Source organism: Dipodomys merriami, unplaced genomic scaffold (assembly GCF_024711535.1).
Source record: "Dipodomys merriami isolate MVZ:Mamm:240054 unplaced genomic scaffold, mDipMer1.0.p SCAF_19, whole genome shotgun sequence".
In the NCBI taxonomy this organism is placed as follows: Eukaryota; Metazoa; Chordata; class Mammalia; order Rodentia; family Heteromyidae; genus Dipodomys; species Dipodomys merriami.
In genome coordinates this window covers 18,837,751-18,853,421 of record NW_027203270.1, presented here as the reverse complement: position 1 = coordinate 18,853,421, position 15,671 = coordinate 18,837,751, and the positions used below count along the sequence as shown (strand labels likewise).

The 15,671-nt window shown below is 41.4% G+C and overlaps 1 protein-coding gene across 1 annotated transcript in view; it reads left to right on the top strand.

The window, feature by feature from the left end:
• LOC138830817 (multidrug and toxin extrusion protein 2) overlaps positions 1–14,777 on the top strand; it is a 32,353-nt gene extending 17,576 nt beyond the window's left edge. The window contains exons 9-15 of the mRNA XM_070027588.1: positions 2,208–2,316; positions 4,724–4,799; positions 5,595–5,664; positions 6,989–7,121; positions 12,257–12,351; positions 13,716–13,770; positions 14,054–14,777. Of these exons, the coding sequence (XP_069883689.1) occupies positions 2,208–2,316; positions 4,724–4,799; positions 5,595–5,664; positions 6,989–7,121; positions 12,257–12,351; positions 13,716–13,770; positions 14,054–14,292 (777 nt within the window). The 3' untranslated portion in view covers positions 14,293–14,777. The remainder of the gene's footprint in view (positions 1–2,207; positions 2,317–4,723; positions 4,800–5,594; positions 5,665–6,988; positions 7,122–12,256; positions 12,352–13,715; positions 13,771–14,053) is intronic.
• The last annotated feature ends 894 nt before the right edge of the window (positions 14,778–15,671 follow it).

Below are 15,671 nucleotides of genomic sequence, written 5' to 3'. Positions count from 1 at the left end.
CTAGCCTTGAGCAAAAGAACTCAGGGATAGCATCCAGGTCCTGAGTTCAAGCCCCAGTACCGGCACACACACATAAAAAGTATATACTAGATTTTGTGTGTGTGTGTGCCAGTTCTAGGGCTTGAACTCAAAGCCTTGATATTTTGTTAGGCTTTCCCCCCTCATAATTGTCTATTTTTCAAGTTCTGTTTTTGAATGTGTGATACTGGGGCTTGTAGTCGGAATCTCACTAACTTTTTTTTACTAGTTGGCCTCAACTCACTATTCTCCCAATCTTTGCCTCCTAAATAGCTGTCTTTATAGATGTGAGGCATTGTACTGAGTCTCAGGTTCTTAATCTTAACAGTTTAATATGTAGTTTTATTAATTCAGGCTATTTTCAAGACAATAACCTATTAGGCTTTGAGGAGAAGGCTGCTTCTAGCAGAGTGAGAATTTTCAGTTAATGTATCTATTCTATTTTTATAGTAGAATTAAAATCTTTTAATATTAAAAACAGAGAGCCTAAATTAAAGCTGTGTTTATACAACCCATATTACCCAAACAAAGAGCAGTACTTTGTTGAAAAATAAGAATTGAAGAACATGAATCTCTGAAGGTTGAATGATAGTCTATTTAAGAAGCAAATATGCACCAGTGGCTTACATCTGTAATTCTAGCTATTCAGGAGGCTGAGATCTGAGGATCCCTGTTCAAAGACAGTCAGGTAGGAAAGTCTGTGAGACTCTTATCTCCAATTAACCACTAAAAAGTCAAACGTGAAGCTGTAGTTCAAGTGGTAGAGTACTAGCCTAGAGTTTAAAAGTCCAGGGACAGTGCCTAGGATCAAGCTCCAGGACTAGCATCAAAGAAAATGAAGAAAGGAAGAAAGGAAGGAAGGAAGGAAGGAAGGAAGGAAGGGAGGAAGGAAGGAAGGGAAGGGAAGGAAGAATGAAAGATGAAAGAAAGAAAAAAAGGAAGAAAGAAAGAGAAAGGGAGAGAAAGAAAGAAGGAAAGAAAGAAAGGAAGAAAGGAAGGAAGGGAGAGAGAGAAAGGGAAAGAGAAAGGAAGAAAGGAAAGAGAAAGAAAAAAAGAAAGAAAAAGAAAGAAGAAGGAAGGAAGGAACAAAAAGAAAGTGAGGGAGAAAGAAAGAAAGAAAGAAAGAAAAGAAAAGAAAAGAAAAAGCAAAAGAGATAAAGAAGCATAGCTTTTAGGCCGGGCACCAGTGGCTGAGATCTGAGGATCCCAGTTCAAAGCCAGCTGGGGCAGGAAAGTCCATGAGACTCTTATCTCCAATTAGCCACCAGAAAAGCAGAAGTGGCACTGTGAGCCAAAGAGCTAAAGGACAGATCCCAGGCACCAGAGTTTAAGCCCCAAGACCAATGAAAAAAAAAAAAAAAGCATAGCTTTAGATTTCCTTAAACAATAATTGTTTTGTATTTTTTTCTGGGGGTGGAGGGGGAGAGGGGGTTCGGTCGTGGAGCCTGAACTCTGAGCCTGGATGCTGTCCCTCAGCTTTTCAGCTCAAGGCTAGCACTCTACCACTTGAGCCACAGTACCACTTCCAGCTTTTTTCTTTCTGCTTATGTGGTGCTGCAGAATCGAATGCAGGGCCTCATGCATTCAAGGCAAGCGCTCTACCACTGAGCCACCTTCCCAGCCCCAACAATAATTGTTTTTACATGTGACCAGTACTACCAAAACTAAAAGAAAATAATTGTTACTTGAAAGACCCCATTTCAGCTGAGTGGATCATCAGACAAATAAGATATATCTCCCATCCCACCATTCAGGATGGGTATGGACTTTCCTGAGTGCCTACAGAGTTCCAGGCTGTGTCCTAAGAGCTTTTTAAAGTAATTCCTTCAATTTTAATAGATACTTTGTATATTCTATTTAATTAAATCTTACCTGCAAAATGGAGTTGGGTTGATTAAGTGGTGATAGTCTGTGTAGCCACTAAAGAAGGAGATGTGTTTCACCAAACCAGGTTTTTCAAGAAGCTCTGCTCTGGCTCACATGCAGTAGTGGGCAGCTGGGCAGTGCTGCCCTCTTCACCAGGGAAGAAATGGGTTGAAGGAGACTGAGCAATATCTCACAGGCAGGATGTACTAGCATCTATAATAGAACCCAGGTCGTTGATTCTGTCTGGAGTTTTCATGTAGTTTTACCCAAGTGCTCTAGTGCTCATGTTTTCTTAATTGTGAATTCTGATTGTTAATTTGTAGGTGCCCCATGGCTTTGGAGTGGCTGCCAGTGTCCGAGTGGGTAATGCTCTGGGGGCAGGGAATGCTGAACAGGCCCGATGTGCCTGTACTACTGTTGTCTTGTGTGCTGGTAAGCAAAGCCCTTCTCCTCCCTGGCCTCCATACTGGACTTACTGAGATAAGTTAAAATCAACATGTCAGAATTGAGACATTCTCTCTCCCTCCCCCCCACAACCCCCCCCACTTCTTTTTATTTTATTTTATTTTATTTTTTTTTTACCCCCACCACTTCTATCTCCCTAAACCTTTATTCTTTAGGTGCTTTTTTTTTTTTTTTTTTTTTTTTTTGCCAGTCCTGGGGCGTGTACACTAGACCTGGGCTCTGTCCCAAGCTGCTTCTTTTTTTTTTTTTTGGTCGGTCATGGGGCCTGAATTCTGGGCCTGGGCACTGTCCCTCAGCTCTTCAGCTCAAGGCTAGCGTTCTACCACTACTTCTGGCTTTTTCTGCTTATGTGGTGCTGAGGAATCAAACCCCAGGGCCTCATGCATGCAAGGCAAGCACTCTACCACTGAGCCACCTTCCCAGCCCCCTGAGCTTCTTTTTGCTCAAGGCTAGCACTCTACCACTTGAGCCACAGCACCACTTCCAGCTTTTTCTGAGTTTATTGGAGATAAGAGTCTCATGGGCTTTCCTGACTGGACTGGCTTCAAACCACAATCCTCAGATCTTGGTCTCCTGTACAGCTGATACTCAGTTTAGGCTCTTTCTAATTTACTGAGTTAAATAGATCTTCTAGTGTCACATACCAAGTAAATAATAACATGATTGGCATTACTGAAATAATTTTAAAAGCAGTTATTATCAAATATAGTCTTATTTTATGGCCATAATCTGAGTGACCAGTTCTCCATGACCCTGAATCTACTCTGGCCATCCCAATATCTTGGAATCTAAGCAGTTAAGAAAAGATTCTGAAGTCAAGTCTTTAATCTGTACTCCTATAACAGAATACCTGAAGTGAAGTAACTTATAAAAAGCAAAATTGTATTTCTCACAGCACTACAGGCTGAGAAGTCCAAGATCTAGGCAACAGCAAGTCTGAGCAGTTGGTGAGGACTGCCCTCTGCTTCCAAGATGGTAGTTTAATGTGCCCCCTCCTGAAAGGTTGAGCAGTTGACCATGTTTCCTCCCAGGGCAGAGGGGAAGGAGATGAAGAGGGAGTGAACTCCCTCTGACAAACTCATTTTTGAGAGCACACTGATCCATTCATGAGGGCAAGAGCCCTCCAGGTTCAGTCACTTTCCAAAGAGGACACTTCCCAGTGCTATCGCACTGAAGATTAAATTTCCACCTGAATGTTGGAGAGCATAACAACATTTAAACTGTAGCAATTGACATCATACTCAAGTTCTTTCCTGAGTGTCCCCTAGAGAGAGGAGTCAGAATCAGCAAATCTTAGTTGTCCTTGTCACAGACAATAAACACTATAACATTTCTTTGAAACAGGGTCTCACTCTGTTGCTCAGGCTTAACTTGGGAGCTCTAGCAATCTCCTGCATCCCCCTCCCAAGTAGCCCCCAACTACAGGAGACTGAGATGTGAGGGTCAAAGCTTGAAGGGGCACCATGGATTCTGTCCCTTTGCTTTTTAAAACATTATTATTATTATTCAATGCTGGCGCTCAACTACTTGAGCCACACCTCCACTTCTGTCTTTTTGCTGGTGAATTGGAGATAAGAGTCTTATAGACTTTCCTGCCAGGGGCTGGCTTTGAACTATTGCTCCTTAGATCTCAGCCTCCTAAATAGCTAGGGTTATAGGTATGAGCCACCACACTCCACTCCTTACATTTCTTAAATCACGTTATAGTGTTTGGGTTTTTGTTGTTGGTGGTGGTTTGTTTTTTTTTTTGTTTTATTTTTTTATTGTTTTTACTTTTTTTTTGTTGGTCATGGGGCTTGAACTCTAGGCCTGACTGCTGTCCCTACGCTCTTCAGCTCAAGGCTAGTACTCTACCACTTGAGCTACAGTACCACTTCCAGTTTTCTGGTAGTTTATTGGAGATAAGAGTTTCACAGACTTTCCTGCCTGGGCTGGCTTTGAACCGTGATCCTCAGATCTCAGCCTCCTGAGTAGCTAGGTTACAGGCATGAGCCACCGGTGCCTGGCCTGTTTTTACTTTTTACTGTCTGTGACAAGGACAACTAAGATTTGGTGATTCTGACTCCTCTCTCTAGGGGACACTCAGGAAAGAACTTGAGTATGATGTCAATTGCTATAGTTTGAATGTTGTTATTCTCTCCAACATTCAGGTGGAAATTTAATCTTCAGTGTGATGGCACTGGGAAGTGTCCTCTTTGGAAAGTGACTGAACCCAGAGGGCTCTGCCCTTGTGAATGGATCAGTGTGCTCTCAACAATGTTTGTCATAGCTGAGTTTACTTGTTCTTCATCTAAATCACTGATACAAATCTCTCATAGGATCTCTGGGCCTCTGGAGAGCTGTCATTCCCTCTTATTCCTTATATATTTCCCAGGTGTCTGTGCACTTGCAGTGGGAGTTTTACTAGCAGCCTTGAAGGATGTGGTCGCCTATGTATTCACCAGTGACAAGTAGGTAGTCCTGGAGAAGGCTGTCTGCCATGCTTTCTTTCTTCATTATATCTTCCCACGGAGGAGAGTGTCCCTGTTTCACAGGAAAGCCTGTAGAGCAGGTAGGAGTGAGCAGCACAGTGCTAAACTGGAAGGAGTTGGAGTGAAGGAAACATCTGCACTCCTCCATCAATTCATTAGGCCTAGCAGAGCTTTGCGCAGAGACCCACAGAAAGCCATGGGGAAAACTCTTCTCCTTGGAGAGGTGCCCATCAAGTGTAGGGCACACTGACAACATTCACACCCAGTCCCTGCCATTGCACAACTTCCATCACTTCAGTGATGAAGACATTGCTATTTCCTAACACAGTGTTGACTCTGAGGACATATTTTCTCATTTGAAGTTGAACTCTCTTTTCCTACATGAAAAATAGCTAAGACAAAAAGTTTGGGGTCTTGGCTCAAGTGGTAAAGCACTTGCCTGGAAGGCAGAAAGCTCTAAGTTCAAACTTCAGTCCCACTATTTTAAAAAGCAAGAGAGAATTATCCTTTAAGTCAGATGTGTTGCTATACACCTGCCATCCCAGCACTCAGGAGGCTGAGACAGGAGGATTGAGTGTTCCAAGCCTATACTACATAATGAGACCTTACCTCCCCCCCCCCAAAATGTCCTCTATAGTGCCAGACCAGACTATGTCTCTTTTTATGAATGCATGTGAGTTTATTATGTATTTTTGTCAAAAAGGAATGTACTGTTGAACTGCACTGCCAGGTTTCTGATTTTGAAGTTATTGACACTTTCCTTTCCTCCAACAGGGACATCATTTCCCTTGTGTGCAGAGTGATGCCAATTTTTGCTCCCTTCCATCTGTTTGATGCACTTGCAGTGAGTTCACAGTAATTTTATCCTGATCTACACAGCAAATGTGTTTTATGTCTCTAGCTTTTAATTAAAAATCAAATGCGATTTTATTTCTAAAAGCATGAGCTCTTTCCTCTTACAGCCTGAGTACTTAAGGGAAAGATGAAGCACTTGACTGTAGCCTCTCCAGGTGGAGGAGACTCAAGTTCTCCATCTTCTCTAGGTTTATCTGGGCCAAGGAGTGAGGCAACTTCTGCAGGAACTTCCCAGGTATGTCACCATACCTATGAGTCCACTCTGGCTGCCACAAGGCCCCTTTTTAGGCTGGTCTTCTGGATTTACAGTTTTAAAGACCACTTAGACCTCTGGTGCTGGTGGCTCACACCTATAATCCAGAAGGCCAAGAACTGAGGACTGAGCTTCAAAGCTAGCCGGGGCAGCAAAGTCTATGAAAATCACCAATTAATCACCAAGATGGGAGAAATGGAGTCATAGCTCAAGTGATAGAGCACCAGTCTTGAATGAGAAAGTTTCAGAGATAGCACCTAGGCCTTGAGATCAAGCCCCAGGACTGGCACCAAAAAAAAAAAAAAAAAAAAAAAAAAAAAAAAAAAAAGAAAGAAAGAAAAAGAAAAAGAAAAGAAAAGAAAAAGAAAAGAAAGACCCTTTGCCTACATTTCAGTCATCCAGGTTGAGCAAGAAAATATTCTTTATGACATGATTTCCAGGCACACTTGTCATTTTACTTTTTGCCTCCCATGGAATTTCTTCCAATTTCTCCATATACAATAAAGCAGCAGTGGTAGTCAAGATTAAATACAGCGGCAGGAGGAGTAATGTGAAAAAGAAGCCCAGAATTGTATTCAGGTTCTTCAGCCATAATTTCAGACTAATTTCTGCTGAGATACCATGCATGAAACCTTGCATTCTTTTAATAAACATTTAAAACTAGGCTAAGCTAGTCAGCAATTTGAATAGGGTTACCTTGTTTTTTTTTTCTTTTTAAAAAATTATTATAAAGTTGATATATAGAGGGGTTACAGTTATATCAGGTAATGAGTATATTTCTTTTGCAACAGTATTATCTCTTCCCTCATTTTCTCCCAGAGTTTCCCCTTCCAACCACCTCACCCCTGTATATGTTACTTGACAGTTTTCTGATTAAAGCTGCTGTACTTTGGTGATTGTCAACATAACTTTCAAAGCAGAACACTTTGCTTTATGTCGAATGCAAGAGTTATGTACACTTTGAGACAGAAGTAGCTGAGCACCTGCAGATCTGTGAGCTGCTGTTTTGAGGCCATGAGAGTTGTGACTACAGTACTGGTGTTGACTTTTCTCTCCCCAGGGCACCTGTGGTGGTGTTCTGAGAGGTACAGGGAAACAGAAGATAGGCGCCATCCTAAATGCCATTGGCTACTATGTGTTCGGTTTTCCCATTGGAGTGTCCCTGATGTTTGCAGCTAAGCTTGGAATAATAGGTATGTGTTCGATTCCTCAGTCACTTGTCTAATCTCACTTGTCGTTCTGGGACAAACTGATTGATGGATAGAAATATCTGTACATCCATGTCCCCTGCAGCACTCTGTACAACAATCATCTTTCAGAACCTAGGGAATCAGCCAAGATCCCCATCTACAGATGAGTGGGAGGCAAAAAAAAAAAAATCCACTAGACTCCATCTCCAAAATAACCAACCAAAAGCAAGTTTGGAGGTGTAGCTCAAGAGTTAGCATGCCACTTCAGCAAGAGTTCAAACCTCAGTGCCACAACAAAACAAAACAAAACACTATAGTAGATCCTCTAATCACATTATGTCACTTAAATTTATGATATCAAAATAAGATAGGGTGCTCACATTAGTTCATCTTTATGCATTAAAAAATTAAAAATGGTTCTCTCCCCATTTGGAGACAGTTCACACATATGGCCCAGATACTTAGTAAGACAATACCACTTACCTGACTCAAATTAGTTAAAAATTTAAAAGATTAATACATTTGTGACAGAGCATATAGCCTCTGGTGATACCATGTTGCAATTGATACCAGTGAAAAGGGGTGGGTAAATGGAGATTGAATGAGAATGAATGAGGGAAACTAAGGAAGAGAAGGATAGAGGGGATGGGTTGGATTGGGAGACATCATATGCATATATGGAAATGTCAGAGTGAAACTCACACAACTAATGTAAGAATAGAAGAGAATAAAATAGATGTAAATCCAACTACATCAATAATAGCATTAAGTGTAACGAAAAAAATCCAGTTCTACAATGTCCACAGAAGTCACTCTTTAGATTCAAGATACTCAAGGGTAAAGATACACCTGGTATGCACAATGCCCTGGTTTTGATCCCTATAGTATCACAAAAATTTATTTTTAAAGGTACAAACTGAAAGTAAGAGGATAGGAGTAAGTAGAGAGTTGTTTTTCAGGGCTGGGAAGGTGGTTCAGTGGTAGAGTGCTTGCCTTGCATGCATGAAGCCCTGGATTCTATTAAGTACCACGTAAGCAGAAAAAAAAAAGTTGATTTTCTATCAGTGGGTTACTTATCTGTGGACCCAACCAAGCATGTACCACAAAAAAAAAATTGTGTGTTTTTGGTTGTGGGGCTTAAACTCTGGGGCCTGGATGCTGCCTCTGAGCTTTTTTGCTCAAGGCTAGTGCTCTATCACTTTGAGCCACAGCTTGACTTTTGGTTTTCTTGTGGTTAATTGGAGATAAGTGTCTCCTAGACTTTCTTTCCCAGGCTGGCTTTGAACTGTGATTCTCAGATCTCAGCCTCCTGAGTAGATAGGATTACAGGCGTGAGCCACCTGTGTTTGTGGTGCCTGCCAACAAAATGTTTTTAAATTAATTCTAAAAAGTTCAAAAAAGTAAAATTGGAAATTTCCACATGCAGAGTATTATGCTGAATCCACACACATAAAATGTGTGCATTGTATTGAATTACAAGTAATCTGAGGATGATTTAGTTTATGGGAAGATGTGCACAGGTTATATGCAAATAGTACACCATTTTATATAAGGGACATGAGCATTGGCTGGTATTGTTATCCCTGGTGGGTCTTGAGGGCAATCTATGGGTATTTTAAGATGAAAATGTATCATGTAAAAAAAAAAAACAGAAACTACAATCTACATTAAAGGATACTTATCAAAAAAATAATAAAAATTAAAAATCTGAGTTAAGGAATTTGTTCAACATCCCACAGGTAATAAGGGCTGACGTTGTCTTTGAACCTATGTGCTTTGATCCAGGAGCTTACATGCTAGCTACAACTGTGTGTTGAAATTTCCTCATTTTCTTAGCACGTTCACTGAACACCTCCACACATCAGACTGGATGGTGCTGCATTAGAGTCTGGGAACATAACGACAGACAAGAAAGATCTCTGTCTCCTGATTAATACTCTTCCTTGTTTTCATTCCTCTCTTGGCCTTTAACACTTTTCTTCTTTCAGCTCCTGGAATGTTACCTTTCTTTCAAGCTGATGATGTGTAGGCCCTTATCTATGACCTGACTTCCTGCCTGTGTCTTTCCAGCTGTTCTATGCATTCCCAGGTCTTCCAACATCACCCTTTTGCCTCCTCACCCAGATTCAAGGACTGCATCAGTCACACTGCCAAGTTTGAATAGCTGCTGTAATATCCTTCATATTCTGAGTGGTTCCTCCCACTTGAAATAAGATAGGAGCTTATAGTGACTGTGGCAATGGCACTTAACATTTATTATCTCCAGTAACATTTGCTTTGACCTTGGGCATATATGAACTCAAACCCTGAAATCAGAGCCTGGTGTACTCATTTGGTTTTTTTCCATATAAGGCTGGCCCTCTACCACTTGAGCTACATCTCCATTTTTGACTTTTTGCTGGTTAATCGCAGCTAAGAATCTCTCAGATTTGTCTGCCTATTTGTCTGGCTATGAACCACAATCCTCAGATCTCAACCTCCAGAAGAGCTAGCATTACAGGTGTGAGCCACAAGCCCCTAGCCTTTACATACCTTATTGCTCCCTTAGGGAATTTTTTTAAAGATAGGGTCTCATCCTGTAGTCCAAGTTGGTCTCAAATTTGTGATCCTCCTGTCTCAGCTTCCTGAGTGGAATAACAGATGTGCATCCCTATGTGATGCACATCTGTGTGGTGAAAATGCTCTTGAGTTTCACCTCAGAATGGTACTTAGAATTCCACTTCCAGGCAAACATTAAAATTTGGAGACCTGTATTTTCACAAAATAGCTGCTTCTCAGATACTCAATAGCTATTATGTTCCAATATCTGGTGAGCATTTCTGGAAATACTTGATTCTACTCAGGCATATTTTATTTGTTTGTTTGTTTGTTGTTTAGTCAAGTTTGGGCCATAATCCCATGAGAAAAGAGAGTTTATATAAGATGTATAAAGAGCCAAATTCAGAGGTTTAGAGTTTGGTCATGCAATATAGCAAGAACAAAAAGTTCTACTTAAAAATACATCATTTGACTTTACCAGCATTCCTTCCAGCTGAGCGAAGTCTGGGAGCTTTTAAATGACCTAGAAAAAGCCACTGAAGTTATTGATTGGTTTGAAAATAAATGTATGCATGATTAGATAAGAAGACAGTTATCCAAAGGTGTTGCTGTTCAATCACTAGTTTTTTTTTTCTGTTCTTGTTGTTTTTGTTTTTGTCTTTTTAGTACTGGGGTTGAACTTAGGTCTTCCACTTGTTAAATAGATACTACCATTTGAACCATATCACCAGCCCCTTTTGCTTGGTTATTTTCAAGATAGGATCTCACTTTATGCCTAGATCAACTGTGATCTTCCTTCTGTGTTTCCCTGTGCTGCTGTGGTTGACAGGCACATATCCCACACCCAGATGGAGTCTTGGGAACTTTTATGCTCAGGCTGACCAGGAAGTTTAATCTTCCTATATTGGCTTCCCAAGTAGCTAGAATTACATATCTGAGCTACTGCACTGTCTTTGTTCTTTTGTTCTTGTTCCCCAATTCCGCTTCTTCCTTTTCCTCTTTTTTTTGGGGGGGGCTGTTTTGGGGTGTTTTTTTCCAGACAGGGCCTCACTGTATAGCCCAGGCTGGCCTTGAACTCTCCACCCTCCTGTTCAGTCCTGGGATTGGAGTCATGCACCACCACATCCTGCTTCAAAGCAAGCTTTTGGAAATATCACGTCTTGCTGGGTGCTGGTGGCTCACACCTGTAATCCTAGCTACTCAGGAGACAGAGATCTGAGGATTCAGGTTCAAAGACAGCCTGGGCAGGAAAGTCCATGAGACTCTTAGTTCCAATTAACCACCAAAAATCAGAAGTGGTGCTGTGGCTCAAGTGAGCGTGCTAACCTTGAGTGGAAAAAGCTCAGGAACTGGGGCTTGGAAGGTGGCTCAGTGGTAGAGTGCTTGCCTTGCATGCATAAGGCCCTCGGTTCGATTCCTTAACAACCCATATGCAGAAAAAGCCGGAAGTGGTGCTGTGGCTCAAGTGGTAGAGTGCTAGCCTTGAGCTAAGAGCTGAGGGACAGCGCCCAGGCCCAGAGTTTAGCCCCGATGACCGACAAAAAAAAAAAAAAAAAAAAATCAGGAACTGAAACAGTGCCTACCTATGCAGGTCAAGTCCCAGGATCTGCACACACACACACAACATCAGGTCTTACATCATAAACACACACAAGTCTGAAACAGTTCTGTTGGGTCCCCATTAGATCTAGGATAAGTGGTACGCTTTGAATCATTCGTGGCCTGTTTCTCTGTCATGTTTTCTGTACACTTCCCTGTCAGCAATCTGCTTCCTTACTGGCCTTCCTTCTCCAGAAGCTCAAAGCTGACCTCCTCTAGGCTTGCTTCCCTTCTGGGCCTGTTTCACCTCTGCCTGTCCTGAACATTGTCCTTGTCCTTCAGGTCTCCACCCCAGAGGACACCTGGCCACTGCTCTGGTTCTGCCAGTAGTCATTATGCATGTGCTCTTGCAGTATGCCACACCTGTCACTCTCAAATTGTCATGTTTGTTTCCTCATTTATTATTTGTCCCTCCAGCCTCTGTATAAGTTCCATGAGGCTCCCATCTTGTCTTTTTGTTCACTCTGTATCTCTAGAACTTAAAATAGTATGTGGCATAAAACAAAAACCAGTAAATACATTTTTAGGCAATCATATAAACCAGAAAGCAGTTTTGAGGGGTTGTTTTGTGTTATTGGTATTTATCGTGCTCAGTGGTACACTTAAGTCTCATTCCTGGTCTATACTTAGATAAAAATTTAGGAAATGGCCGGGTGCCAGTGGCTCACGCCTGTAATCCTAGCTACTCAGGAGGTTTAGATCTGAGGATCGCAGTTCAAAGCCAGCCTGGGCAGGAAAAGTCCGTGAGACTCTTATCTCCAATAAACCACTAGAAAACCGGAAGTGGTGCTGTGGCTCAAGTGGTAGAGCGCTCGCCTTGAGCTGAAGAGCTGAGGGACAGCGCCCAGGCCCAGAGTTCAAGCCCCACAACCCACCAAAAAAAAATTTTTTTTTTTTAGGAAAGTTAACTTAATTGGAATTTTGACCTGGATTATAGATGATTGGGGAGCAGGACTGAAGAAAATAGAGAACAAGCTCTGAGTCTCATTTCCCACCCGCAGGTCTGTGGTCTGGATTGATAGTTTGCATCTTTTTTCAAGCCCTTTTCTACTTGGTGTACATCCTGACAACCAATTGGAGTAGAGTTGCAAAGCAGGTAAAAATTTTGTAGACCTGATACCATGGCATGGTAAGGAATATTTGGGGTAAATATGAGGAAATCTGGAAATCTATCTACTCTGCCAGGAAGTGGGAGGAGGATAGAAGAAAATCACATTTCAGCACATTTTCTGCCTAATTTAGAGTGGATTTTAGTATGTACTAAAAAGACCTCAACTTAAAAAACAAAAAAATGGAACTGAGATGTATTTTCTTTTCGTATAGTAGTGTTAGAAGCATATCTTCTATTCCTTCCTACCAATTAGCTCTTTTCTAGGCTTCTTTTAAAAATATTTTTTAATTTTTTAGGCCATCATGGCTACATACATCTGTAATCCCAGCTATTCTAGGGGCAGGAGTATTGAGAGTTTGAGTCCAGCCCAGGCAAAGTTAGTAAGATCCTATTTCAAAAGCAAAATGCAAACAAACAAACAAAAAGGGCGCAGGGCTGACGAGTGGTTAAGAACCTGCCTAGCATGCATGAGGCTGTAGGTTCAATTCCCAGTTTTATATATATATAAAATTTTTTTCTGGATAGATAGATGACAGATGTCCACTTCTTATTACAAAGTAGTGTATTAAGTAGTTGTGATCTATGGGAGTATTTAACAGGCAGTACCACAAAGTATAGGCAGTGAATCAATCATGTTCTTGACATATGTGAGCAACCTGTGAGTGAATTGCGAGCTCTTCTTGTGTTGAGTTTGTGTGACACGGGTGGGTGAGTGGCTCAGAGGAGGGGTCTTAATAAGAAGACAAGAAGAATGGATTTAGGTGTACCAGCTGTTAGCTGTTACAGCTCTTATTCTGACCAACCTCCCTTCAGATTTCTAATGCCTTTGGACTTCATTCTTTTTATCTGTGTTTAGGAACACTAAGGGGAACAAGGGCAAACAACATGTTAGATCTGCAATTACATTGTTAAAAGCAGAGCACTGAAGGGGTGGGGGGGGGAGGGGGCTGTTGATTTCTGGTATTATATTCTTTTGGCATGTGGCCATTTTTGGATGAAGAAAGACGATGTGAGATATTGTAAACCTTTCAGCAATAGCTGTACATTTTTTCCTGGTTCTGGGGCTTAAACTCCAGGGCTTTGCTCTCTTGCTCTGTTTTCTTGCTCTGCTGATGCTTTACTGCCTGACTCATGACTCCAGCCCAGCTTTTTGCTGGTTATTTTGGAGATAGAGTTTCATGGGTTTTTCTGCCCAGGCTAGCTTTGAACTGTGATCCTCTAGGTCTCAACCTCCTGAATAGCTAGGATTACAGGGATGAGCCCAAGCACCAAGGACATTGAAGTTTTAACAAACATCTACCAGCTTGACTCAACTTACATTTTATTTACTTATGTGACATTGCTTTCAGGCACAGGTTCGGGCTGGGCTAAAAGACAATAAAGAGACCACTTCTACCCAAACAGGTAATTGAGGGCATTCTTTTGTATACTGTATTTCTGCCTTATAAAGACTGAAACTTAATGTGGCCAGAGTTGTTCAGTTTGTGAGATTCCCTGTCTTGCCTCAATTAGATTTATAATAACCAGACAAATTCTGAGTTCTCCTAAAATAATTTAAAAAAATATTTAACTTCACATATGTTAACTGATGATGGTTATGGTCATTTGTTATCATGTATTCTCATGTGAACTTCAGTGTTACCCTCCTACTTGGCTCAGTAAATGCTCCACTCTTCTCCACAAACAGATCAACCTGGAATGGAAAGAGAAGTAACTGATGGAGTGATCTTGCCTGATATCATCAGACCAGAGAGCCAGACTGTCCAACTGATGGGACTGGAAGAAAATAACCAGTATGCAGTGCCCACTGTTGGGGATGTCTTGACCGTGAGACAGCTAATTTTCTATCGTGGAATGGCTTTAGCCATTGCTGTTGCTGTCCTTGTAGCAGGAATTTTAGTAAGAGTTTTCAATGACAGGGACTAAAATGGAAGAATCACCACCAGTTTAGAAATAATAATCATATGCCACATGCTAAGCATTGGGGGAAGGCCTGTTAGTTAGATGTGGTTTCAGTCTCAGCTGTGGGTTATTGGTGATATGTTCTTGGTCATTCCAGGAAACTGTACCACTGTATTGAGATCAGAAAGGAGCTGGACTTGCCTAGCATGTATGAGGCCCTTTGTTCAATCCTTAGCACAGATGCAAGAATGAAAGAGGGAAGAAGGGAGCCAGTAAAAAAGGTTTCTTTTGTTGTTGTTTTGGTTTTTGGTTCTAGGGATGGAACCCAGAGCCTCATGCATGCTAAGCAAGTGCTGTCTCACTGAGCCATGTCAATTTTAAGTATACTTTTCTCTGTTAACTTATCATGGTTTCTAATTATGTAAATTTGACTTTTCCAACTATAATGTTTGTTAGTCGCTCACCTTGCATAGCCTCTTTTCAGGAAAGTAGTCCATTGTCATATAAAATATTATTGCTGATAACTTTTAGGAGTCTTTGTCTTCTAATAAATCTGTGTGGCAATTTTCATATTAATTAGAAAACAAATTTATGTTCTTTTTCCTCCTTAGCTCCCACAACTCCCACAATGTTGACAGCTATGGTTTCACCTCCTAGCAAAGAGATTTTTCTTAGGACCAGTTCCAGAAATTGACTAATTAAAAAACAAAATAATTTTTTAAAAATCTAATACTGGGTATTATCCAGTGTAAAGTCCACAAGGTAAGGCTAGGCATGGGTGGCTCACACCTGTAATCCTAGCTACTCATGAGTCTGAGTTCTGAGGATCACAGTTCAAAGTCAGGACAGGCAGGAAAGTCTGTGAGACTTTTTTTTTTGTTGTTGGTTGTAGGGTTTGAACTCTGGGCTTGGGTGCTGTCCCTGTGCTCTTCAGCTCAAGGCGAGCGCTCTACCACTTGAGCCACAGCACCACTTCCAGTTTTCTAGTGGTTTATTGGAGATAAGAGTCTCAAGGATTTTCTTGCCCAGGCTTGCTTTGAACCGAGATCCTCAGATATCAGCTTCCTGAGTAGCTAGGATTATAGGCATGAGCCACGGGCGCTGGGCTCTGTGAGACTCTTATCACTAATAAACCACCAGAAAACTGGAAGTGGCACTGTGGCTCAAGCCCCATGACTGACAAATAAAAAAATTAAAAAGCCCACCAAATAGTTAGAGTGGATCTCATAGTTCATGTTAGGCTTGCTGTAACATATGCCTGAATAAACAATATAAAAGGAGGTTTACTTTGGCTCATAGTTATGGAGGTTTCCCTCTATGGACAGTTGGCCCCATTGTTTTGGGACTCATAGTAAGTAAACACATTATGGAGGGAAGTTTGTGAAATAGCAGAGCATTCACAA